At 42.2% G+C, this 24417-nt stretch overlaps 1 protein-coding gene across 5 annotated transcripts in view; it reads left to right on the forward strand.

The window, feature by feature from the left end:
• Positions 1-24417, forward strand: part of NFE2L2 (NFE2 like bZIP transcription factor 2) — a 215105-nt gene that overhangs the window by 168568 nt on the left and 22120 nt on the right. Inside the window, exon 1 of one of the 5 annotated variants that reach the window (XM_004476825.5) lies at positions 14050-14319. The exons of 2 other annotated variants lie outside the window; for them this stretch is intronic. In XM_004476825.5, coding sequence (XP_004476882.2) covers positions 14275-14319 — 45 coding nt within the window. In that variant the 5' untranslated portion in view covers positions 14050-14274. Of the gene's footprint in view, positions 1-14049; positions 14320-15042; positions 15433-22119; positions 22213-24417 lie in introns of those variants that run through there. 2 more of the 5 variants (XM_004476827.5, XM_004476828.5) reach the window with 2 other exon arrangements.

The raw sequence follows: 24417 nt of genomic DNA on the forward strand, positions 1-24417 counted from the left end.
GTCTTGAAGCTGATGCATAGTAAAAGAGATAGTATGGTTAAAGTCCCATGATCAAATCTGGCACAGATTGGCTGTTAGCCTGAAGACCCTGGACCATGGTCTCAGACCATAAAATCTGAATAGTGTTCCTCAGAATGATGCTCTGCAAATTCACCCATGATCCACTAGCAATCAGTGGGCCCAGGTTTCTAGGGTTCATTACTATTTCTTTTTAATGTGTTTATTGATTTGGGTCTAGAGCAGAGGACTACTAAGGGGCCCAAAAAAAAAGAAGGAAGGAAGAAAGGAAAGAAAGAAAAAAGAAAAACAGATGTTTGTGTAGCAGTTTGGTATTATTTATGAATTCCAAAAATAGATATTTGATTATGTTTGTAAACTGGTCTGTTCCTCTGGGCATATTAGATTATATTGGATTCAGAGGTTTCTCTTTTACTGAATTAAATTATGATTAAGGCTTTATTGGGCCACATTAGTAGGATGTGGAGTCCCCACCCCCTTGGTGGGTGGGTGGGGACTCACAGAGAAAAGACATGGCAGAGGACCAAGTTGGAAGTTTTAATGCCAGAGCATCAGGAAGTAAACACGCAGAGAAGCAGATATGTGAGGAAGATAGAAGGCTCCAATAGACACAGCAGAGGCTGGGAAGAGAGATGAGCTGTTCACTTTTTTACTGCTGGCCTTGTGGAGAGAGCAGAGCAGCTGAGCCCAGAGAGAAATGGGTCCCGGGAGAGAGACAAGACTTTTCCCAGCCTAAAACTGATATTGGAAGAAGCTGGGACCATGAAGCCTTAAGAAAAAGAGGGACTCTTGCAGATGTTGACAGCCATCTTGCTCCAACATGTGGCAACAGACTTTGGTGAGGGAAGTAACTTACACTTTATGGCCTGGTAGCTGTAAGCTTATACCCCAAATAAACACCCTTTATAAAAACCAACCGATTCCTGGTACTTTGCATCAGCACTCCTTTGCCTGATTAATACAGCATGGAAATCTTAAATTGAATAACAGTATGAAAATTATGGCACAGTTTATATAGTTTTATATATCCCAATAGCATAAAATTATGCTTTACTCTTCAAATTTTGTCATATAGTTAAATAGGTCAGTGGCAAAAATAATAGTATAAAACATTGTCCCTATAATCTTAAATTATTCACAAAGCATTGATAGGTACTTTGGGCCTAGCTTGGCCCAGTGAAAATAGCAAAGGTTTTGGAACCAGCTAAATCTAGGGTTTCATATGAGCTCTACCATGGAATGGTGGTCAAATTAGTAAATCATGGAGCTATGTAACCTTAGCCACGTTACTGAATCAGATTGAACTCAGCTCTATCACTTGTAAAATGATTACTGGTAGGATTAGTGATGATATATATAAGGTACCTGGAAGTAAAGCTTTGCACATAGTAGGCACTCAATGAACTTAAGTCTTACATGGCAACATGGGGCACTTCACACAGTATACACGATTTTTTAAAAAGTAAATTGAATTGATTATAAGGAATCAAGTACTGGTATTATTTGATCATCCAACTGGAGAGTGCAATTGAAAAGATGTACTTCCCACTGCTGGCCATATAGGAGGTAGTTTGTGGCAAACTAGCAAAAAATGCCTCCATAATTTGTTCCTTTATGGAGAAATCTATAGTGCAGGGGAAAAAATCTTCCTCTATCATATGAATCAATATTATCACAAGACATATCTATCTATTCAGTGTTTAGCAACTTTTCTACAAAATTTCATTGACCTTGTCAGGGTAGTTAACAGATGATTTTAACCAACTTGACTAATATTGTTTATGGTAACAACCAGGTTTCAAAGGAAGAGAAGTCAGGGAGAAAAAGGCGAGAAATGAATGTAGCTCAAGCAGTTGGGCTTCCATTTACCCTATAGGAGGTCCAGGGTTTGATGCCCAGGGCCTCCTGGTGAAGGCAAGCTGGCCTTTGCAGCATGCTGGCCCATGTTGATTGACAGCTGATGCGGAGAGCTGGCACAGTAAGATGACACAGCAAGAGACAGAGGAGAGACAGTAAGAGGCATAGCAGAACAGGGAGCTGAAATGGCGCAAGAGAATGACCGCCTCTCTCCCACTCTGGAATTTCCCAGGATTGGTTCCTGGAGCTGCCTAATGAGAATACAAGCAGACACAGAAGAATACATAGCAAATGGATACAGAGTGCAGACAACAGGGGTGGGGATGGGGATGGGGGAAAAAAGGAGAAAAATGTAACTAGTAACAGTTGCCTATAAATGCAGCTAAGGAGATTTGAAGCAGGTGATCAATAAAGGTTCATGGAGGAAATTCTGAGATACCAGTTGAAAGTAAAAACTTAGTATTCTGTTGTTTCATTTGTAAAGAACTCAAATTTGCATTTAGGTGCATGTTTTATATTTTCTTGCACTTTTATATCATTTTAGTTAATGATATTTTCTTATCATAAGTCCTCATTGATATTCTCTATATCTAACAGCAGCTTTTAACAATGAAGCATATTGTAGGGATGTATCCCCTTCCTCTCAGTCAATATATAAATAACAATACACATTAAACTGTTGTGCCGGTGGCGGACTTGGCCCAGTGGTTAGGGCGCCCGTCTACCACATGAGAGGTCCACAGTTCAAACCCCGGGCCTCCTTGACCCGTGTGCAGCTGGCCCATGTGCAGTGCTGATGCGCGCCAGAGTGCCCTGCCACGCAGGGGTGTCCCCACGTAGGGGAGCCCCACGCGCAGGGAGTGCACCCAGTAAGGAGAGCTGCCCAGGTCGAAAGAAAGTGCAGCCTGCCCAGGAATAGTGCCACACACATGGAGAACTGACCCAACAAAATGACACAACAAAAAGAAACACAGATTCCCGTGCCGCTGACAACAACAGAAGTGGACAAAGAAGATGCAGCAAATAGACACAGAGAACAGACAACCGGGATTAGGGGAAAGGGGAGAGAAATAAATAAATAAATCTTTTAAAACATTTAATAAAAAAAAAAAACTGTTGTGCCATGGAAAATGTTCAGCATCATTAGTCATTAGGGAAATGCAAATTAAAACCATAGTGATATTATATACAATGATATATATATATATATGAATATATGCACATGCATCTACACCTATGAAAATGTCTGGCAGTTTGTTATAAACATACAACTGCAATATAATCTAGTTATTCTACTTCTACATTTTTACTGAGCAGAAATGAAAATATATGACCACACGAAGACTTGAACATGAATGTTCATAGCAGCTTTACTTGTGATAACTAAAACTTGGAAACAACCCAAATGTCTATTAACAGGTGAGTGAATGAACAAACGTGGAATATCCATATAATGAAATACAGTACTACTCAGCGAGTTACTTATATATATAGCAATATAGATGAATCTCACTTATATCTGGAAGAAACCAGACAAAAAAGAGTATATATTGTATGATTCCATTGGTGAAATATCCAAGACCATGCAAATGAATCCATAGTTATAGAAAGTAGATGAGTGGTTGCCTGGGGATGAAATGGAGGGCAGGGAAGAGCAGGATTGCAATGAAACACAAGAACACTTTTGGGGATGATGGATATGATCACTAATCTTGATTGTGGTGATGGTTTCATAGGTGTAAATATAAATCATTCAAATTATACACTTTAAATACCTGTAGTTTAGTTTGTTATTCTAACAAATTTTTAAAAATACATTGGGCCAACTTCTCAAAATGTTGAGAGAAACCCTCTGCCACTATGTTGGTCAGATCTACTACCTACCTCTTTTGTGGCATTCACCACTACCTAGTGTGTGGGCAATTAAGATGTTTATTATTTGGGAAGCAGACTTGGCCCAGTGGATAGGGTGTCCTTCTACCACATGGGAGGTCCACGGTTCAAACCTGGGGCCTCCTTGACCCGTGTGCAGCTGGCCCATGCGCAGCGCTGATGGGTGCAAGGAGTGCCCTGCCACGCAAGGGTGTCCCCCACGTAGGGAAGCCCCACACGCAAGGAGTGCACCCTGTAAGGAGAGCCGCCCAGCACAAAAGAAGATGCAGCCTGCCCAGGAATGGTGCTGCACACAAGGAGAGCTGATGCAGCAAGATGAGGCAACAACAAAGAGACACAGATTCCCGTGCTGCTGATAACAACAGAAGCGGACAAAAAAAAAAAAAAAAAGAACACGCAGCAAATGGACACAGAAAAGAGACAACTGGGGTGGTGGAGGGGCGAAGGGGAAAGAAAGAAAAAGAGAGAGAGAGAGAGAAAGAGAAAGAAGTTTATTGCTGGACAACAAGGATCTTGAGGTCCAATCCGTGTTTAACTCATCTTGGTCCTCCTTAGATTCCCCAGGATGGTGCCCTCACTAAGTAGTCAACTATTGTTTTTTTAAGTGAATGAATTGCCTGGATATTTTTTGGCAAAACATTTCAGAAAATATTTCTACCTGAATTCCCTAATTAACTCTTGCTGTTTTTTTAAACATCCATAGCAGGAAGCATATCTTCATGCTTAAGAACGTTAGAGTCAAAATAACCTGCTCAGCTACTTACTAACTCCTTGACCTTATATAAAATTATCTAGTTTCTCTAGGCCTTAGTTTCTTCTTTTCTAAGGTAGTGTAATAATGTACCTATGTCATGGTTTTCTGGGAGGATTACATGAAATAATATGTGCATGGCCATAGCTAACACTCAATAAATATTTGTTGTTTCTTATTTTGTTATTATTCATATCCCTAATGTTTTCTAGGGAAGTAAAGAATCTAAAAATTAAGGTTATGATATATAGTAAACACACAATAAATGTTGACAGGAAAAAGAAGGCAAGTGAGCAGATGTGTGTACCTCAGTGGTTGAGTGCCTGCTTCCTATGTATGAGATCCTGGGTTCAATCCCTGGTAACTACTTAAAAAAAAAAAAGGGCAAATCAATTCATACATTTATCATCACAAATTTTTGAAAATTTATGAATCCCAAAGGCTGAAATAGCTATCTTCTGATTAGAAGAAAGAAAGTGTAGTGAAGAGGTACCTGAATATAACTAGGAGGTAGATTAACTGGTTGTTAATCTGATTTATGCAATTTATTGGCTTGTCCACTGCCATTAAAGTTACCTGTTTGTCAGATTTTTTTTTGGAAGCATACTACTAAAGGAATTTAATTCATTGGAAGAAGTGCAGGGGTTGCGATACCTTTCATTCTTGTCAGTACATTTTATATCTTGTTATTAGACTTTTTCATTGAAAAAGGAAAATAAAACCCTGCCATTAAGTAGAGTCCAAAGTTGTAAGCAGCCCAGTTACTTTCTCCCCACCCTTTACCTTGAGGTTCTTAAGTGTAGAATCCTGTTTTCATTTTTGTTTGCAAGCTTTCTCTCTAGTGAAAAATACTTTACCACTCTGTCCATGGGGAATTAATTAAACAGAATGTGGAAAAATGTAGCCTTCAGGGAGCTTTGCTGTAAGTACTCTCAGTAAATACAGCACAAGCCAGGGGACTCTACAGAGATTTGACCTAGAGCGGACTGAGTCTGGGCTTTGGACCCAGCCATCTTCCTTATAATAATTTTCTTGAGCTTTGAGCAAATCACTTAATTGTTTTATAGCCTTGTGATTTATAATAGTTGGCCTAATTGCATTTCTCTGATTTGTAATAACGTTTATCAGGTATATGCAATAATTACCAACATTGTTAAGTTAGATTACTAATACCCTCCAAAAATAATGCACTTTTGGGAAGCGGATATGGCTCAACTGACAAGAGTGTCCGCCTACCATATAGGAGGTCCAGGTTGGTTTCAAACCCAGGGCCTCCTAACCCGTGTGGTGAGCTGGCTCACCCATAGTGCTGTTACGTGCAAGGCATGCCATACCACATAGGGATGTCCCCCACGTAGGGGAGTCCCGCGCTCAAGGAGTGTACCCTGCAAGGAGAGCTGCCCTGCACAAAAAAAGCACAGCCCGCCCAGGAGTGGCACCACACACACGGAGAGCTGATGCAGCAAGATGACACAACAAAAAGAGACACAAATTCCTGGTGCTGCCAAGACTGCAAGTGGACACAGAAGAACACACAGTGAATGGACACAGAGAGCAGACAACAAGGAGTGGAGGGAAGGGGAGAGAAATAAATAAAATAAATCTTTAAAAAAAAATGCACTTACATGTAAATAAAATTGATGCCTGTGAACCATTAGGACTGGTTCTAAATGATTTACCTTCAATGTCTCAGTCAATTTGTCAGAGTCAGGAAATGGTTTATTCTTGGGTCTGCCAATAATTGGTAACCACTTCTCTCCTTGCCATTTTCATTTGGACAAATACAAAGCAAATTGCTGAGGCATGGACCATGAGCCTACTGCAGAGTGAGTTGCCTAGAATGAAAAAAAGTTTAAATGCATAACAACTGTATAACACAGTGAACCCTACTGTCAACAATGGACTATAGTTAATCATACAATTATAAAAATATTCTTTCATAAATTGAAATAAATGTATCACGCTAATGCAAGGTGTTCATAATAGGGTGATATATGGGAACTCTATTTTATGCATGATTCTTCTGTAAACCCACAACTTTTCTAATTAAAAAAATTATTAAAAAATTCAGTCTTGGTAAGTGGATGTGGCTCAAGTGATAGAGCTTCCACCTACCATATGGGAGGACCTGGGTTTGATCCCTGGGGTCTCCTGGTAAAAAAGAAGAAGAGAAAGCGTGCCTGCACAGCAAGCCAGCGCCTGCATGAGGGCCTGTGCAAGTACCCATGTGGTGAGCCAGTGCCTTGTACAAGTGAGTCACACAGCAAGATGATGATACATCAAAAGAGAGAAAAGGGGAGGGTCAAGGTGAAGTGCAGCAGAAACCAGGAACTGAGGTGGTGCAGTTGACAGGGAAACTCTCTCCCCATCAGAGTTCTCCAGGATTGAATCCTAGAGGAGAGAAAATGAGAAGAGAAGACAACACAGACAGAAAAACAAAAAACAACAACAACAACAACAAAAAACCAGCAAGGTGTGAGAAGGGGAAGGGGGGAAAATAAAGATTTTTCAAAAAAATTCAGTCTTCATCAGGGTGCTCTTATTTTGCTAAGTGCAGTTTTAGAAATATAGCAGCAGATTGAAAGAGAAAAGGATCTTTACACCCTTATCACACCATACTTAAATATGGTTATGTTGAGGTTTTGTAAGGAAAGGGTTAAGTTTAATTTTCACAGACAAAGTAGATACAACCCCATGTACTGGTGCTCCTGAGGGCTACTGATGCACACAGGTTCTACGATCATGGCAGTTGGCTCTGGGGTTCAGTGCCTTGTCAGTGGACCCTACTTAGGAATTTGTGTTTCTGAGTGTGATGGAGTTGGACTCAGATGTGAACTTTCTACATATGCCTCCTTTGTCACTTTTACTGAACCTGTGGTTGGCGATGGGGTTGGTGTATTCCCAGGAGAATTCTATCTCTGGACTGGCCATGTGCCAGCTGGGCCCTGAGCCTCAGCAGAGTTGCAGCTCCTACTCTTCAGTTTGTTGGACTTGTGCAGGTCGGCTAATAGGGAGGTGAAGATGGTCAACCACCACACCAGGGAACCGAGAGTGCCTACAACTCCAAGCAGGAGAATCACATCCATCAACCATGTGGGAGCTAAGCCCCCTCTTGATATAGAGGTGGAGTGGACATCACCAACTCAGGGTCCACAGATGGAGGAATAAAATATGGATTAGAGTGAACTTACTGGTATTCTACTATAGAACTATTGTAACTAGTAATGTAAGAAACTGTAGCACTGATGTGGAGAAACTGGCCACAGAAGTTGCTGAGGGCAGGGAGAGGGAAGAAGAGATGAGATGTGGGGGCATTTTCAGGACTTGGAGTTGTCCTAAATGATATTGCAGGGACACATGCTGGACATTATATATCCTGCCATAACCCACTGAATGTACTGGGGGAGAGTGTAAACTACAATGTAAACTATAATCCATGCAGTGCATGGATTCCAAAATGTATTCACCAAATGAATGTGCCACAATGATGAAAGAGGCTGTTGATGTGGAGAAGTGTGTGTGTGTGGGGAGTATGTGGGAACCTCTTCTATTTTTAATGTAACTTTTTTGTGATCTATCTTTAAAAAAAGAAAGACAATTTAATTGAAAGAGAGAAAGAGAGAAAGGAAAGAAAGAAAGAAAGAAAGAAAGGAAGGAAGGAAGGAAGGAAGGAAGGAAGGAAGGAAGGAAGGAAGGAAGGAAGGAAGGAAGGAAGGAAGGAAGGAAGGAAGGAAGGAAGGAAGGAAGGAAGGAAGGAAGGAAGGAAGGAAGGAAGGAAGGAAGGAAGGAAGGAAGGAAGGAAGGAAGGAAGGAAGGAAGGAAGGAAGGAAGGAAGGAAGGAAAGAAAGAAAGAAAGAAAGAGAGAGAGAAAGAGAGAGAGAGAGAGGGAGGGAGGGAGAGAGGGAGGGTGGGAGAAGCCAGAGGCAGCACTGTAGTTGGAGGGGGGGAGGGAAAAAGGGTTCACTATAGCAGCTTTGGCACCAAGAATTTGAAAAGTGGGCCAAAGCAAGGGGGGCCAGTGGTGAGAAGTGAGGGTGGGGCTCATAGTGAAAGCAGCGCACGGAGTGAAACCAGCCCCAGCCAGTGGAATGTAGCAACAAGGAGAGGACACTCAGAGTGAGAACGTGTTAGTTAGATCTCTCTGATAGGCTGTAACCCTTGAAGTATCCAATAAATGGGGAACAGCCGAGGGACCCCCGTGTTTTAGGTTATAAATGTCATTGTTTCCTGCTGTTTGGCCCACTGGCCATTTTATCCAGTTCAGTCACCCTTTCTTGCAAGATTGTTAATAAAATTCTTTTCTCCTCTCCACAATTGGGTGAGCTTTTGTTCTCTTACACATGCAGCTTCTAACAGTTTCTCTCAAGTAAAGACAGAAAGGAAAGATTTGCAAGACTTGTGGTTAAACTTCAATTCAAAAATAAAAAGGACTCAGCGCCTTGGGAGAGAAGAAAATGCTTGTTCCTTAACACCTCCCCCACTTTATTTTCCTCATTATTATAAAAGTAATGTCTATTTATTTAGGAAGATACAGAGAGGCCCAAATGAAGAAAAGAAAATCAGCAATCCAATTAATCTAAATAATGATGGTTAACATTTTGGAGCATATGCTTTCAGTCTTTTTTCCTATGTGTGCTTGTATTTATATAGGTATAACATACATATAATTAAAAAAGATTCTTTTTTCAAAAAAAGATTTATTTATTTATTTTCCCCCTTCCCCTCCTCCTGCCCTGCTGTTTTTGCTGTCTGTGTCCATTCACTGTGTGATCTGTATCTAGTTCTCTTTTTGTCTCCTCATTTTTTCTTCTCTAGAATTCATCAGGATTCGATTCTGGGGACCCCTGATGTGGAGACAGGTTCCCTGTCACCTGTGCCACCTCAGTTCCTGGTCTCTGCTGCACTTCACTTCGATTTTCCCTTTCGCCTCTCTTTTGTTGCGTTATTATCTTGCTCCATGACTCACTTGCAGGGGCACTGGCTCACCATGCAGGCACTCAGCTTGCAGCGCGGAACACTTTCTCTTTTTCCATTTCACCAGGAGGCCCCAGGGATCAAACCCGGGTTCTCCCATATGGTAGGTAGAAGCCCTATCACTTGAGCCACATCTCCTTCGCCAAAAGCATTCTTTTAAACTTCTGATTTCCCCCCTGTACTCACTGTATAGCTGTTTCTGCAGGGCATTATTTATGAGTAGGAAACTATATGAGTTAAAACTGGCTTTGTAGGGGAATGGATGTAGCTCAGTGTTTGAGCCCTGGGTTCAATTCCCAGTACCTCCTAAAACAAGCAAACAAACAAACAAAAACTGACTCTGTGACATACAGCTCTTTGTATCAGCAGTTTCCATAATGAAGTGTGCATACCAAGGAACCAAGTTATGGGTATGTTTTGCAATTAATACATCAATTATTTTTTAACACTGCTGTACTGGAGTTCAGTTTATTGACGGGGCAGGTACTTCCCAAGCTCAAATTCCCTAAGTAGATATTTGGCAAGTATTCTTACATAACTGTTATAAATGAAGTCATGTCAGGGCCAGAATCTCTACTTAATTGATGAAGTGTCTGTGTTCCTTAACTATATTTTGATAAAGGAAATATTTCATCATCATCTATTTAATGGCATGGAAATTGGTGCATGTTGTGATGTGGTGATTTACCTTGAATGGAGAAATAAGTATATGCTGTCAGAAAGATACCTTCTTTATTCCCAAGGAGGTCAATTACCTTCAGAGGGTTGAGACCCTATTAAATTGAAAATACCATCCATATATATGTTCCCAGTGATGGTTAATAAACAAAAAGCAGCCAGTAGAACCCTGCCTTTGTTAGTCAATAGATGCTGGTTTAGTTATCTATTGCAGTGGGAAAAAATCACTTCCAAATTTAGTTTTAGTGGCTAAAAACAATTTAATTGCTCACAATCCTTTGGGTTGAGTGGTCTGACTAAGCAGTCTTCTACCAGTCTTACTTGGAGTCTCATGCAATAGTAGTAAAATAGCAGGTGGGGACAGAGTCTCCAGAGGCTTGGCTTCTTTGACATATTTGTTGCCTTGGCTCATGTAGACTCTCTCTGCACTTGGAGTCTCATTCTACCTACGATTTCTTTCTCCATCAAGGTAGTCAGGTTTCTTACATGATGTCTGACTTAAGCCTGGACCTGGCACAGTGTCACATCTGACCTTCTTCCATATGTTAAAGTAAGTCCCAGGGCGAGCCTTGATTCAATGTGAGGAAGGGCTACACAAGCGCAACCAAATCAGGAGGGTTGGTTCATTGGATGCCATCTTTGGAAATAGCCACCCCATATGCTTCAACTGTAAGATGGACAAAGTAGAATTTCAACTATAATTCCAAGAGTTTCTGAATATTTCCTGGCTCTAACAGAGAGTATAACTGAGAGGAAGCATGAAGAGGGAAGAGGCCTCAGATAATGGAGGATTTTCAAACAGTAGGTACTGTCTAGGGCGGGGGTTCTTTTTTATTTTTATTTTTTTATCTTTTTTTGTTCTATTTTTTTAATATTACATTCAAAGAATACGAGGTCCCCATATATCCCCCACTCCCCTCACCCCACTCCTCCCCCCATAACAACAATCTCCTCCATCATCATGTGACATTCACTGCATTTGGTGAATACATCTCTGAGCACCGCTGTACCTCAAGGTCAATGGTCCACATCACAGTAGGGCAGGGGCTCTTAACCTTCTTTTGTTCCATGGACCCCTTTGTCAGTCAGGTGAAAATGACAGACCCCCTACTAAGTCTACACTATACTGTGTATTATTCAGTAAATATATCACACCCGCACCAACATGTCCCCACAAGAATGTTTTTTTGAATTTCAATTCAAAGTCATGGACCCCTTGTTAAGAATGCCTGTTCTAGGGCCTTGCAATTTGGCAGATTAGAGCATGTAGAAGGTGAAGCAAATGGGTCAATGCATAACCTTTTATCTAAACTTTGTGCACTCAAAGGGCTTACTTGATAAAGGTATTTTTATGAGAACTCTAGAATAAGGTATTCCAATCCTGGCACATTGCAAGCATATATGAAGGGCTGTCAGACATCAGTGGAAATGTACAGTGTGAGTAGATTGTAAAACCAATTGGGAGAAACAGTAAAATAGTAGGCTAGAAGAGGCTGGCAGTAAAATGGGTTCCCATGGCACCAGGACAGATGAGAAAAATCATCACCTCCTCTTTCCTGCTGCCCTGGAATCAGGATCCCAACAAGAGGTATTTATACCCCCACAGCACAATTTGCAAGTTTAGAGGGCAAAGCAAGGGCCCAGTCTCCCTCATGGAGACAATCCTCATTTCAATGTCTGCAAAGGCTGGGAATCTCTGACATAAGTGGTCTGAGAATGGGATTCCCTTTTCTTGTGCTGAACCACCATTCAATGCCAAACAGCTTTTCCCTAGTGTTTATATTTCTTAAACATGTTCAGACTCTTACCATGCTATTCTCCTCCCTTTGAAAATATGTACTGTGCAGGTGCCTGAAATAATATACTACCAGCAAATTGCAGTTTTGTAAAAGTAAAGGTTATTTTATTCTGCTTAAATTCAATGGAAATCCTGTTGCTTAACAAGAAAATACCAACTACTTTATAAATTCCTTTCTTTTTTTATTTACTTTTTTGTTTTTTTGTTTTTTCTTTTTGTCGTTTTTTTTTTTTTAGATAAACTCCTTGAGGGCAGGAACAGTGCCATATATGACTTTTGTATCTCCTACCTTCTAGGCTCACTGTCCATCTTCTCTGATATAGCAGTTTTAATAAGTAACTTGAATTGTTAATAATATACTCGTCTCTTTCTTTGGTGCAGAAATGTCATTTCATTATGATATCTCTGCCTGTTTCATGTCAGGTTCTTTTTAATTTCTCCTAAGTTTGTTTTCAGTGTGCAGATCATTTTGCAGACTTTTCACGTAACAGCTGAATGGGTTTAATTCAGGCTGAAGAAACTTGCTTCAATTACAAGTAATTAATTTAGGCTTCACTTATCTCAAGGAATACTTGAAGATATAATTTACAGGTAAATCCTGGGAGTGTCAAATTATGCAACCAAGAAAAAATAAGCTCTTTGCAGTTTATTGGGGAGGGAGGGGGCAGATTTTTAAATGAAATAATAAAACCACTGCCAGCACTATCTACTTTGCCTAGTTTTGCATAATTCCAAGAAGCTAGAAACTGAAAACCTGGCTTGTTGAAGAATTAGAAAGACTGTTAATACATAAGAGAGAGAAAAAAACATTTCTCTAGTCTGTCAATACTCCTGTTTTCAAATACTTGAAGTTGTCTGTGGGTAATGACTACTTTTTTTTTTAAGGAGGTAGGAGAGAGTGAACCCAGGACCTTGTGCATGGGAAGCAGGTGCTCAACCACTGAACTACATCTACTCCCCAGTGATTAATTCCCCTCACCCTAGGTGGCTCCCTCATCTGTTTGCACCTTGGATGCCCCACTTGTCTGCTTCTTTTCTTTTTTTCTTTAGGAGGTCCCACTAGGGAACCTGGGACCTCCCATGTGGGAGGCAGGCACTCAACTGCTTGAGCCACATCTGCTCCCCTCAGGGATTAATTTTTCAATAATTGTTTCTTAATGTAAAAAGTAGGACATATTCATTGTAGATTTAAAGCACACATAAAGTATTAAAAAGAAAGGTAAAAAATCGCTCATGATCCTGTTTATTAAATCCTTTTTTTTCTAGGCACATGGTTTTAAAAAGTGGGCCCATACCGTACAAACCTTTTTGTAACTTTTATCCTATTTTTTAAAGCTTTATCGTGAATAAGTGAAAAAGAAACTTAAGGATTTTAGCATGTTTTAATATTATGCCACCTGGGGTGTGGTGTGTGCGCTTTGGTGGCAAAAAGAAAGCTCGAGGGGTTCCCATTTTGCCCAGCTCTTGGTGGGCAATCTTGACCACTCGGACCAAACGCGCCTTCTCCATTAGACCTTGGCAATCCGATCCCAGCGAAGAGTGCTAGTGCGTGGGAGGAGGAAGAGGGCGTTCCGGGCGCCTGCGAGCACGCGCTCCCGGCGTGGTCCACCGCTCCCCTGGGCTGGGCTCGCCGGCCTCAGCGCCCGCGGCAGCCGAGGCAGAGTTCGCGGTGCACACAGCTGGGTCCTACCCTTTTAGGGCTGGCGCCACTCTCGGGCGGTGGGGTATGATAAAGCGGGGCAAGGTTCTACGACTTCAAATCAGGGAGGCGCAGCTCCGATACCAGCGTCTTTGCCTGGTCTCCGGGCGTGTTTGTTCCAACTGTTTAAACTGTTTCAAAGCACCCAACCCCAGCGACCTTCGGCAAATAACTCTTAATCTCGCGGGTGGGGAGCGCGCGTTTTACTTGTGCGGAGGGCGAACAGCGCGGGGACGGAGGAGCTAAACGAGGCCTCCTCTCCGCGCCCCGCCCGCGCCCGCGCCCGCGCCCGCCCACGGGGACCCCGGCCCCCGATCCTGCCGGCCCCCGACTGCGAGCTCTTGCGTCAGCCGGGGCGGGGGGTGGGGAATTTTCGCCGGCTCGGTCCGCACCGCAAGCCGGGGAAGGGCCCCGACTCTCGCCCCGCCCTCGGAGGGCGGGAGGCGGAGCGGGGCAAGAACACGGCAGACGACTCAAGCCGTGTCGCCCAGCAGCGAGCGCCCGGCAGCCCGCAGGAGCAGCCACCGCCGCCCCGTCCGCGCCGCGGCTCGGCAGCCGGAACAGGCCCGCCGTCGAGGAGCCGCAGCGCACGGTCGGCAGCTCGGCATGATGGACTTGGAGCTGCCGCCGCCGGGACTGCCGTCCCAGCAGGTGCTGTCCCGGCCCTCGGTGCTCCGCGGAGGTGCAGGGGCGGGCTGGGGTCACGACCCGAGAGGGACAGCCGCCGGCGGCTTCTCCCGTCTGTGGCCGGAACTGGGACTGCAGGGCGGAGAACCGCCGCTGCGCTTGCGCTGGGGCCCGGCGAGGAGGGGGAGCGGGGACGAGGCCGGGTGGCCCGACCGACAGCGGGCCCGCAGTTCCGAAGGGCGTCTGGGGAGGGGGGGGGGCGTCACTTGCCGCGTCTCTGCGCTGCGGAGCTGGGACGCGGGAGCGCCGCTCGGCCCCGGGAGTTGGAGAGGCCCAGCAGGAGCGGGTGCGCGGCCGCGGTCTGAGCCGGCGCGGCCCGGCCCTTCCGCTGCTGCACGGCTCCCCCGCCTCGGAACCGGCAAAAATGTGCCTAGTCACGGGGCCACTCTCGGGGGAGCTGGGGTTTTTGCCGGGCTGGACTCGGAGTCGCTCCTGGGCCACCGCCCCCGGTACCAAGACCTCCCCGGGTGCGGGCTGTCGTGTGGCACGCCCACCCCACTGAGCCGTCTGTGGGTTCTTCTCTGCAAAGTAATCAGTCAGTCAGCTCGTTAACTCGAGTCTTTGGCAGCCTCGAGCTAGAAAGCCCAGCCCGCCAGGGAGGGAGGAGGTCCTGAAGTGCCCCTCGCTCTCGGACGCCCTGACGTGCGGTGGCTTGATCCCGCGCCTCGCGCGTCCTGCGGCGGTGGTGGGCAAAGGTTCGGGATCCGGGTTTCAGGACCCGCCGGGTGGACCCCTCGCGGCTCCGCGGGAAGTGCCGGCGAGGGCCGCGGACTCTGAAGTCCGAGTTCGCGGCGCCGGGGACTTCTGGATCCCGGCGCGGTGTCTCCCAGTGGCGCACGCCGCGTGCGTGGCTGCGGCCTCGGTGACAGTGGCCGGTTGGATGTCACGGCGGCCCTCGGTTGGCCCTTTCCTGCTTTATAGCGTGCAAGCCTCGCTGCGGCCGAGGGACAAGTTGGAGCTGTTGATCTGTTGCGCAATTGTTGTTTTCCCCTGGGCGGCTTTGTCTTTGGATTTAGCATTTCAGAATTGCAATTCCAAAATGTGTAAGGGAGGATTTTCAGTTCTGTGCTGTCAAGGGTAAGAGTCGCGAGTGTAGATTAGAATTTATATTGCTTTTAGGTTGTTAATATATATTTTTTGCATTCAGCTATTATTCTCTCCTTGGGTGGTTTATATATTTTTCCTTTTTTGTTCTAAGAATTTGCCTCAGTTTCTTAGCATGTTGCCTCTTTTGCAGGGACAGAGGGTGGGATACCTGTGTTTCAGAATGGTTTGCTAACAAGTTCTGTAAATTGTTGTAAAAGTAAGAACAAATTTCTATTCATGCTTTGTAGGAACTTGTTAAAAGTATTAGATATTTATATGATATATGAGGGTTTTAGAAATAAAATCGGTTCAAATGTGTAACTTGATAGGTGATAATAAACTTGTTCAAGCTCTTAAATGCAAACTTTTAGTCTCATCCTGAAACAACTGTAAGCTTCAAGCTCTTGACGATGCATCATTCATTGTGCTGGGGGTTTTTTTTCTTTAAAGTTGTCTTGAACTTTCCCTCAGTAACGATGGGGAAGAACTAAATTGTACTTTCCTGTTTAGCTGCTGTTCAAGAGTAATCTGTAGGAACATTTATTTGACCAAAGGATGTAGGATGCTAATGGACTTTAGTTTTCTGAAATTCAGTAATTGTAGTCTAGAGCCTTCTATTTTTTTCTCACTTTTTAAGTGTAATCTAACATTCCATATACAAAAGCGGATAAAGCATATGTGTTGCTTTTTCTTTTAAAGTGAATTTTGCAGTTATGTTTGATAAAATACCTGTTTCTCCGCCTTTGTAATCAGGAACAATTTGCATACCTGAAGATTATGAAAAAAAGAAAATGGAGTAAAATTTAGTATTGATTTCATGTCTATGACTGAAAAAAATTGATATTGAATTATTATTATTATTTTTCGAATTATTTTTTTTGCAGTCCAGAAACATTTAAACAAAGAGTCAAAGGTGGACTCTGGCCTTCTGCCAAAGAAACTCTCCGGGTGTGAAGTGGTCTGCCGTGTCCTTTGTGAGAGACATTTGGATATACAGGGCAGTAAGGAGAGCCTTCGATTGTGTATCTCCAAGGAGGGAAGGAACTACTCCTTTACTCTTTTCAAGGGTGTCTTGGGGAGATAAAGTACTTTTGTGGATGAGAGATGAAGTTAATCTTGGACTAGATGGATAAGATTCTTTCTAAAAGTCAGACAAGTAGGACAGGCCTCTCATCTCCCGAATGAATGTTAAGCAAAGAACAACTTGACTTTTTAGATGAGTGAAAAATCTCTTGAGGGATTGTGGAAGCATTGTGTAGGAAGATAAATGCACAAGCCCATAAGCCTTTTTGCATTAAACATAACTTGGGCCATTTTGAAATCTTTCTAAGTTAGGTTCTTATAAACAATGTCGGAGCAAAAAAGTGTATTTCTTTAGGAATACCAGGACAAGTTGAAAACCAAAATTTTTTTTTAATATTGATTTTTATTCAGGTTTAATATTTTTACAAAGTCGTGTGAGAAAAGGAACTCTCTGTGAACTATATAAGCACATTTTTTTCTGGGAATTCCCTGGGTCCTGGTTTGACACAGTTAAAAGGGGCTTTTGTATAAATAATATTTCCTCTTTAATTTTTCCTTGAGCCTAGGTTAACATTTTTCAATGTGAACTCTTGGATTCAGAAAGAATTTGGCACTAAGGTGACAACAGATACAAGTTATTGGGCACTTCCAGTGAGCCGGGCAGTGTGCTAATTGCTTCACATGCATAATTTCACTGTAACCCCCTGGGGAATACTATTATCTCCTTTCTGCCAGGGAGGTCGGAGGCCTGGAGAGGCAGATTCCTGCTTAAGGTGACCCAGTAGTTGAGTGAGTTGGGTATTCAAACCCAAACTGAGGCGTTCTGACTCCAGGGACTCTTAACCACTTCAGGACTGGACCAGAACTAAACTTTAAGCGGGAGGAAAGCTCACATTTTATAAACAGATAAATTGAGAAAAACTGGAGGAAAGAACGACAGGAATTTGAAACATGACTGTCTACACCTTTTCCAGTTACCAAGGAATTCGGTAACTTGAAGGGAGGAGGTAGGCCTTATGAAATAAAATGAGGATACAGCTTGCCAATGGAACCCTGGGTGGGTGATCCTTGTAGGAAGACAAAGAGGCTTAGGTAGTTTTAATTTAGAGAGGCAGAACCGTTTCCTAACATAATAGTTTTAAAAATTCCTGGGATTTCAGCAGTGTCCTTGATCCTGTCTCACATTTTCCAGAGATCGCTTTCCTTTTCCTTAGTTAAATCTCCTAGTTACTGGAGATTTTATTTACCTTTGTTTGCCTTATTAGTTGTTATACTTTCCGTTTCAGTGGCACTTTTTATTTTGAAGTAGTGATCAAACATAAATTTGGTAGTGAGGATGTAGTGAAGAATGGGACAGACAGGGTTAAACCGGATTGTAGGGAAGTGAGTAGAATGGGGGAGACTTTGAGTTGAATACAGCTCACAGAAACCTGTTGGCTCACATTTAACACTAATCCCCTGTTTTGGCACTTACAAATTTAAGTGAGTGTAAGGGCTCAAGTCTCTCTGGTTAAAGTTTACTTAGGGCTTTGAAAATAGTACATTTCAAAATAAAATGTTATTTCTTAGTCCTTATCATTAAACACATTATATTTGGAATTATTGTTGTATTTGTTTGAGTTGAATGTGCTGCAGGACCTTTAGGAGCCAGTGGATGATTTGCCTAAGAGTTGGTCTGAGTAAATCCAGGATTTTAAATGCCTGGCCCAACCACTGCTGAATGTTTTCAGAAATCTGCACCCCAGAGATAGGACAAGTTTACTAAAGGCAGTATTTAACCTGCTTTTCTTCACCTGAAGCTATAGAAACTTATTTTTAAGTTTACCATAAGATGGAGAATAGAGTTTATATTTTGATAATCTGATTTCTAAGAGTTATTGAAATTTCATTGCCACCTGCCTTGTTAAAAAAAACTCCCAACAAACATTTATTTAAAGAGGGCTTTAAGGAGACAATGACACTGAAATGCATATAATATGTGATCCTGGGTGGGATCTAATTATAGAGGAGAAAAGACTCAAAAGAACATTATTGAGACATAGGGGAAAAAGTGGAATATAGACTGTAAGCTTTATATCAATGTTAAATTTTTTGAACTTGATAACTGCCCTGAATATCCTTGTTCTTGAGAAATGTACATGGAAGTATTATGTGTTCAAGGAGCAAGATGTGTGCAACTTACTCTCAAATGTTCAGAAAATGGATAGTTAATGGATTAATATATAGAGGGATAGATAGAATGATATGACAAATGTGGCAACATGTTAAAATTGATGGATCTGAGTATTTGGGAGTGAACTAGGGTTATGTTTGAATTCTCTCTGTGGGGTTCATATGATTTGAAATTATTTCAAAACCAAAAAAAATTAAAGGAGAAAAAAAAGGGGGGGCTTTCTGATAAAGGCTTAAGCTTCTTCATATGATAATGGTATGAAGGCAAAAAATATGTTCAGGAGTATCTATTTATATTCCCAATCAGTATTGGAAAAATATGAAGTGCTCTTAAACTAACATGCTCCCCCCCCCCCAAAAAAAAAGGATTTGTTACAAGACTGCCAAACAGTATCCTACTCTACATGTCAACTAGTGCCACAATAACTCTTAGTATTAAGAATATTAGGAACTCAAGAGTGGAAAGCACTTTTACCTAACAGTTTTTATGGCATATGTACTATAATACTTGTGTATTCCTAAGTCTAGTGCTTGAAAGTCTGTATGTGCGTGTGGGTGTGTGCATGGAAGTGTATTTGGCCCAAACTCTACTATAATAAAGACAAATCCAGGGCATAAGAAGGATTTAGAGTGTCAAGTCCATCTTTCAAAGACCCTGTTGCTAATTGACTCTTGAGAATCATTATAATCCATCAATAGCCTGTATTCTGCAGGATTACAAAACACTGCTTGGCAGGGCTGAGTGATCATGCCTTTTTCACAAGCATAGAAATTGAGACTTTGAGACCTCTAGAATTGGCAGCACAGTGATGAGATCCATACTCTCCGTTGCTTTTTCAAATCAGAGAAGAATGATTGGGTAAGAAAAGAAAACTAGCATCACTTTGGCTTTGATACCTTCTGTGCTTGTAGCTTTTATTTCTCTTTACTTGCCATTACTTAGGCTTTTCTTTTTCTTGCCTTTTAAAATCTTTATTGATACTTGTTTTTCCTGTGTATCTATGTTTTCCCCTACAGCTAGACCGTAAATTCCTTGAGAACTAGGCATAGCATTTATACTTTTTTAAAAACCCGAAAAAAATTTTATTGAAATACTCTTCACATATCATACAATTCACCCATTTAAAGAATTAAAGTATACAATTCAGTGGTTTACTGTATTCACAGAGTTGTACAACCATCACCACAAGCAAATTTAGAACATTTTCTTCACCCCAGAAAGAAACCTCATACCCATTATCAGTCACTACTCATTTCCCCCTAGCCCTCCCTTAGCCCTAAGCCAACCATTATTCTACTTTATGTCTCTATGGATTTTTCTATTCTGGACATTTCATATAAGTGGAATCATTCAATATGTGGCCTTTTGTGACTGGTTTCTCTCAGCATGTTTTGAAGGTTCATCCATGTTGTAGGATGGATCAGCACTGCGCTCCTTTTTATTGCTGAATAATATCCCGTTATATGGATATGTCATGTTTTAGTGATACATTCATCAGGTGATGGACTTTTGGGTTGCCACTTTTTAAAAAATTTGTGTTCTCTATAGCAATAGTTATCAGACTTTTCTATTAGACTCACCATCAATGTTTATGTATTTATAATACTGACACCCCATAGTTTTCTTTAAATCAGAATCTCTAAGGAGTGAGACCCAGGCATCAGTATGTTTTACAGCTTCCAAGGAGATTCCAGTGTGTCCAGAAGTGTGAGAACCAGTGCCCTAGAGGACCTAGCTCAGTGCTTGGCACCCAGTGAAGGAATTTATAGATCGCTTTAGAAAATAGTTAGGATGTTTTACCTAAATTGTGTAAGGAAGTGTTTTTCTACTTTATCACTGACCTTTGCAGCTTTAAGATGATCAGGTGATCATCTTAGAATGTACCACACTAATGAAAGAAGTTGTTGATATGGGAGGAGTGGGGGGTGTGGGGAATGGAATATATGGGAATCTCTTATATTTTTTTAATGTAACATTTTGTGTGATCCATGTATCTTTAAAATTAAAAAAAAGATAGTGAAAAAAAAAGGGTTAACATATTAGCAGATAAGTCTGAAAATTCAGTTTCAAGTTACCTGACCTATGTTTGAAATTCAGTAAATATAACATGAGCTCTTTACTCCTTCGTGGAGATTTGGGTGATAACTTCGTCATCAAAAGGCTCTTTTCCTCAAGTGGGGCAGTAGAACCTTTCTGTTTTGTTAGGAATATGGCAGTGATAACCAGCAATCTAAATTACTCGAGAATAGCATAGAAATGGCAGTAGCAACAGAATGCTCAGACAGGTGTCAGTAGAAGCTTGTTCCTCAGTGCCCAGTCATTTTAAAGGAAGACAAAGCTAGAGGTGAGGGAGGTCAGAACCTGCCTTACTTGAGGAATCTCTGAGCTCTGCAGGAACTTCATACATTTCTGGGTCTGATTACCTTCCTCCATTAAAAAAAAAAAAAGCTTAAAATAAGTCTAAGGCATCTTACAGCAACTGAATTTTTTTGGTTCTCTGTATCTGTCTGATAAAATCCAACTTTGTGTCCTGACCACAGTGGCTACTACCATTTGTACTGAATCTTTTGGTTTATTTTACATATTTGAAAATTGTTTGTGTGTGAGGGAGATGAGAAGTAGCAGACTTGGAGAGACTTGGGAGTATAGTGGGGCCTTGTGAAGCTGCTTAGCCCCCGCCCTATAAACCCGCCTGGTCAGCGGGGTGGGGAGAGGCCCGGAAGGGAGTGGGCATCTCTGTGCCTGCCCCAGCCTCCCCAAACAGGTGGAGCTTGTGTGGCCCAACTCCAGCCTTGCTCCTGACCACTGTGCCTTTGGTGGCATGCATTTATCTCAGGAAGCTCCATGCTTTTCTAACCCTAGTCTTCAGTAGTTGAAATTCTTTCAATACACTCCTCCTGTTGCTTTTTTTTTTTAAAGATTTATTTTTATTTTATTTAATCCCCCCCTCCCCCGTTGTCTGTTCTCTGTGTCTATTTGCTGCATCTTGTTTCTTTGTCCGCTTCTGTTGTCGTCAGCGGCACGGGAAGTGTGGGCGGCGCCATTCCTGGGCAGGCTGCACTTTCTTTCGTGCTGGGCGGCTCTCCTTACGGGGTGCACTCCTTGTACATGGGGCTCCCCTATGCGGGGGACACCCCTGCGTGGCAGGGCACTCCTTGCGCGCATCAGCACTGCGCATGTGCCAGCTCCACACAGGTCAAGGAGGCCCGGGGTTTGAACCGCGGACCTCCCATGTGGTAGACGGACGCCCTAACCACTGGGCCAAGTCCACTTCCCTCCTGTTGCTTTAAGATTGAAAAAATAGTATACTATTCTTTTACCTGTTCTTATAAGTTTTGTGCTGATTGATGTGTGCATAATATGTTTTAAAAAACCTCAAAAAAGAAGGATTTTAGTGTTAACATTTAGGCCTTATGGAATACCTGGCTTCTCATATCTCACTGAATCATTTCTTCCATTAATGTACCTTATTTTCTTCCCAAGAATGTAGTAGGTATCCAGTGGCTGTGTGAGAGAAAGAACCTGCATTTTGGGACAGTGTTGACTGTGTACCTAGGCGATACACTGATAAAAAGGTATAGAATTGTGCTTAATTTCAGATTTGACAGTCTTTTTTTCTGTTTTGCTTCAGCACAAAACTATATTGCACATGGTTGCAGAACCCAGCCTATTTCCTGGCCTAAGGGAAAAAGAGTGCTTTATTGCCTTCTGTGAACAGAATAGGCACAGAGGTTTAATATATGATGGAACAGTAGTGCTTCCTCTGTTGGTTGAGGGCCAGCTGAGGATCTGTAATTTTTCTTGGTTTGTATTACAGTGTTGGAACCAGGGAACCTTGGTGTAGTGTCTAGAGTCTTGAAGAACCATGGGATCTAGCAAAAATTATGTATATATTTTTTAACCATTAAAATTTTATTTTAACCATTAAAATCCTGATAACAAAAATGACTAAAAAATAAAAACTTTTTTTTTTCACTTGCAATAGGAAAAGTTGCCAGCTTTAGAAGTTGTTTTTGTTCTTGGTAATTCTCAATCAATCAATCATAATTAAAATATATTTTGAAAAGCTAACCCCCAAAAAACTGGATCAGGACTGGTTTATTTGTGATAGCTACCCCAGTTCCCCATTGCCCATCTGTTGTGTACCATTCTCGCTAGTTCTCAGGCTGGGGCCAGGACTAAGGATGAAGACCTTGTAGGCTCAGGTTCATTCTCCAGAGACAGAGCTTCACTGTCTGCTAGAAAGTTATTTCCCAGGCTGCATATTTGTGGGAATCATGTGGGCCAGGGGTTCTTAACCTTTTTTGTTCCATGGACCCCTTTGCCAGTCAGGTGAAAACCAACATTGGCATGTCTTTAAACTAAATTTTAAGATTATTCAAAATTACATTTTACAACTTTCCCATGATTTCAATACCTGATAACCTAACATGGTTCGACATCTGGTCAAACAGTCATTTTCAGCAGTTAGAAATTTGAGTTTTTCCACAGCATCTTAAAACCATCTCTGCAAAGAAACTAAAACAAATAAATAAATAACATCTCCGTCATCCTTACCAACCTTTTTGCAAGCAGTACCACTGTACTCAGAACATGCTACATTAAAATAAAAATCATACTAAGTCCACACTACTCTGTGTATTATTTAATAACTATATTACACCCACACCAACATGTCCCCACAAGAATAATGTTTTTTTGAATTTTCAGTTCAGGCTCACGGACTCCCTGAACTCTTTCCACAGACGCCTTGGGGGTCTGTGGACCCCTGCTTAGAGTACTTGCTCTGGGCAGTGGCTTCCAAACTGATGTAGGTGCTGAGAGAGAGAAGGATGAATCCAAGATGGGAGAGTCCAGAGCAGAGTTCACATAGGAAAAGGCTTCTAGAGTTAAAGGGAGGAGAGTTGGAAGGCAAAAGAAAAATGTAGCCAAGAGATTCCTAATAATGAACCCAGGAGAAATATAGCCTTGCTGGTGTTTCTGAGGAAAACCTCTGTTGAGCCAGCATTTTTACCCGGGAGTCTCGTAAGTGTGTGTGTGATACCTCAGCATGCAACCACACCTGTGTTCTCCATCTGAGAAAAGAGAAAGCTTCTTGGAGTATTTTCATGTGCTGTGTTTATCCACATTATCTTTAGTTCTTTTCACAATCCTGTTAATGTAGGTTTTTTGAGAAAACTCTTTGGATCATTAAGAGATATTCCGGAGTCTAGTTAGATAACTAGAAAATCTTCTAGGTATTTCAAGGAGAGAGAATTTAATATAGGAAATTAATTACATAGGTGATGGAAAAGCTCTGAGAAGCCAAACAGAATGGCAACCTCCAGCCAGAGCTGGAGGGGCAAAGCGAAGATGCAGAATTCTAGGACCTGGCCTGCTGTTTGGAAACTGGGACCCTGAGAGGGGGGTCTTCTCCCCCCTACTTGTAGGATTCTCCCAGTGCCACCCCCTACTCCCCTTAGAGGAACGCAGCAGAAGTCAGTTGGCAAGAGAACCTAGGGCCAAGCCAGAGGGAGGATAGGGAATGAATCTGGAAACCTCAGGTCGATTATCAGCACATATACAGAGCCGGTGAGAGCTTGAACCAGGATTGGAACCCTCTTGTGGTGAAAGTCTTTGCACTTGTCACAAGTCCTATTTTTGGACTCTTCAGACCTGGTGATTTGCCTTTGGGTACTTGTCACTTCCGTTTGAGGGTGAAAGTGCAGTATAGCAGCATGAGATTCACTTGTTTCCTATTAGCTGGGGGAGTAAGACTGCAGTGCTCCATTGATACTGAC

This window comes from Dasypus novemcinctus, chromosome 7 (assembly GCF_030445035.2).
Source record: "Dasypus novemcinctus isolate mDasNov1 chromosome 7, mDasNov1.1.hap2, whole genome shotgun sequence".
Lineage (NCBI taxonomy): Eukaryota > Metazoa > Chordata > Mammalia > Cingulata > Dasypodidae > Dasypus > Dasypus novemcinctus.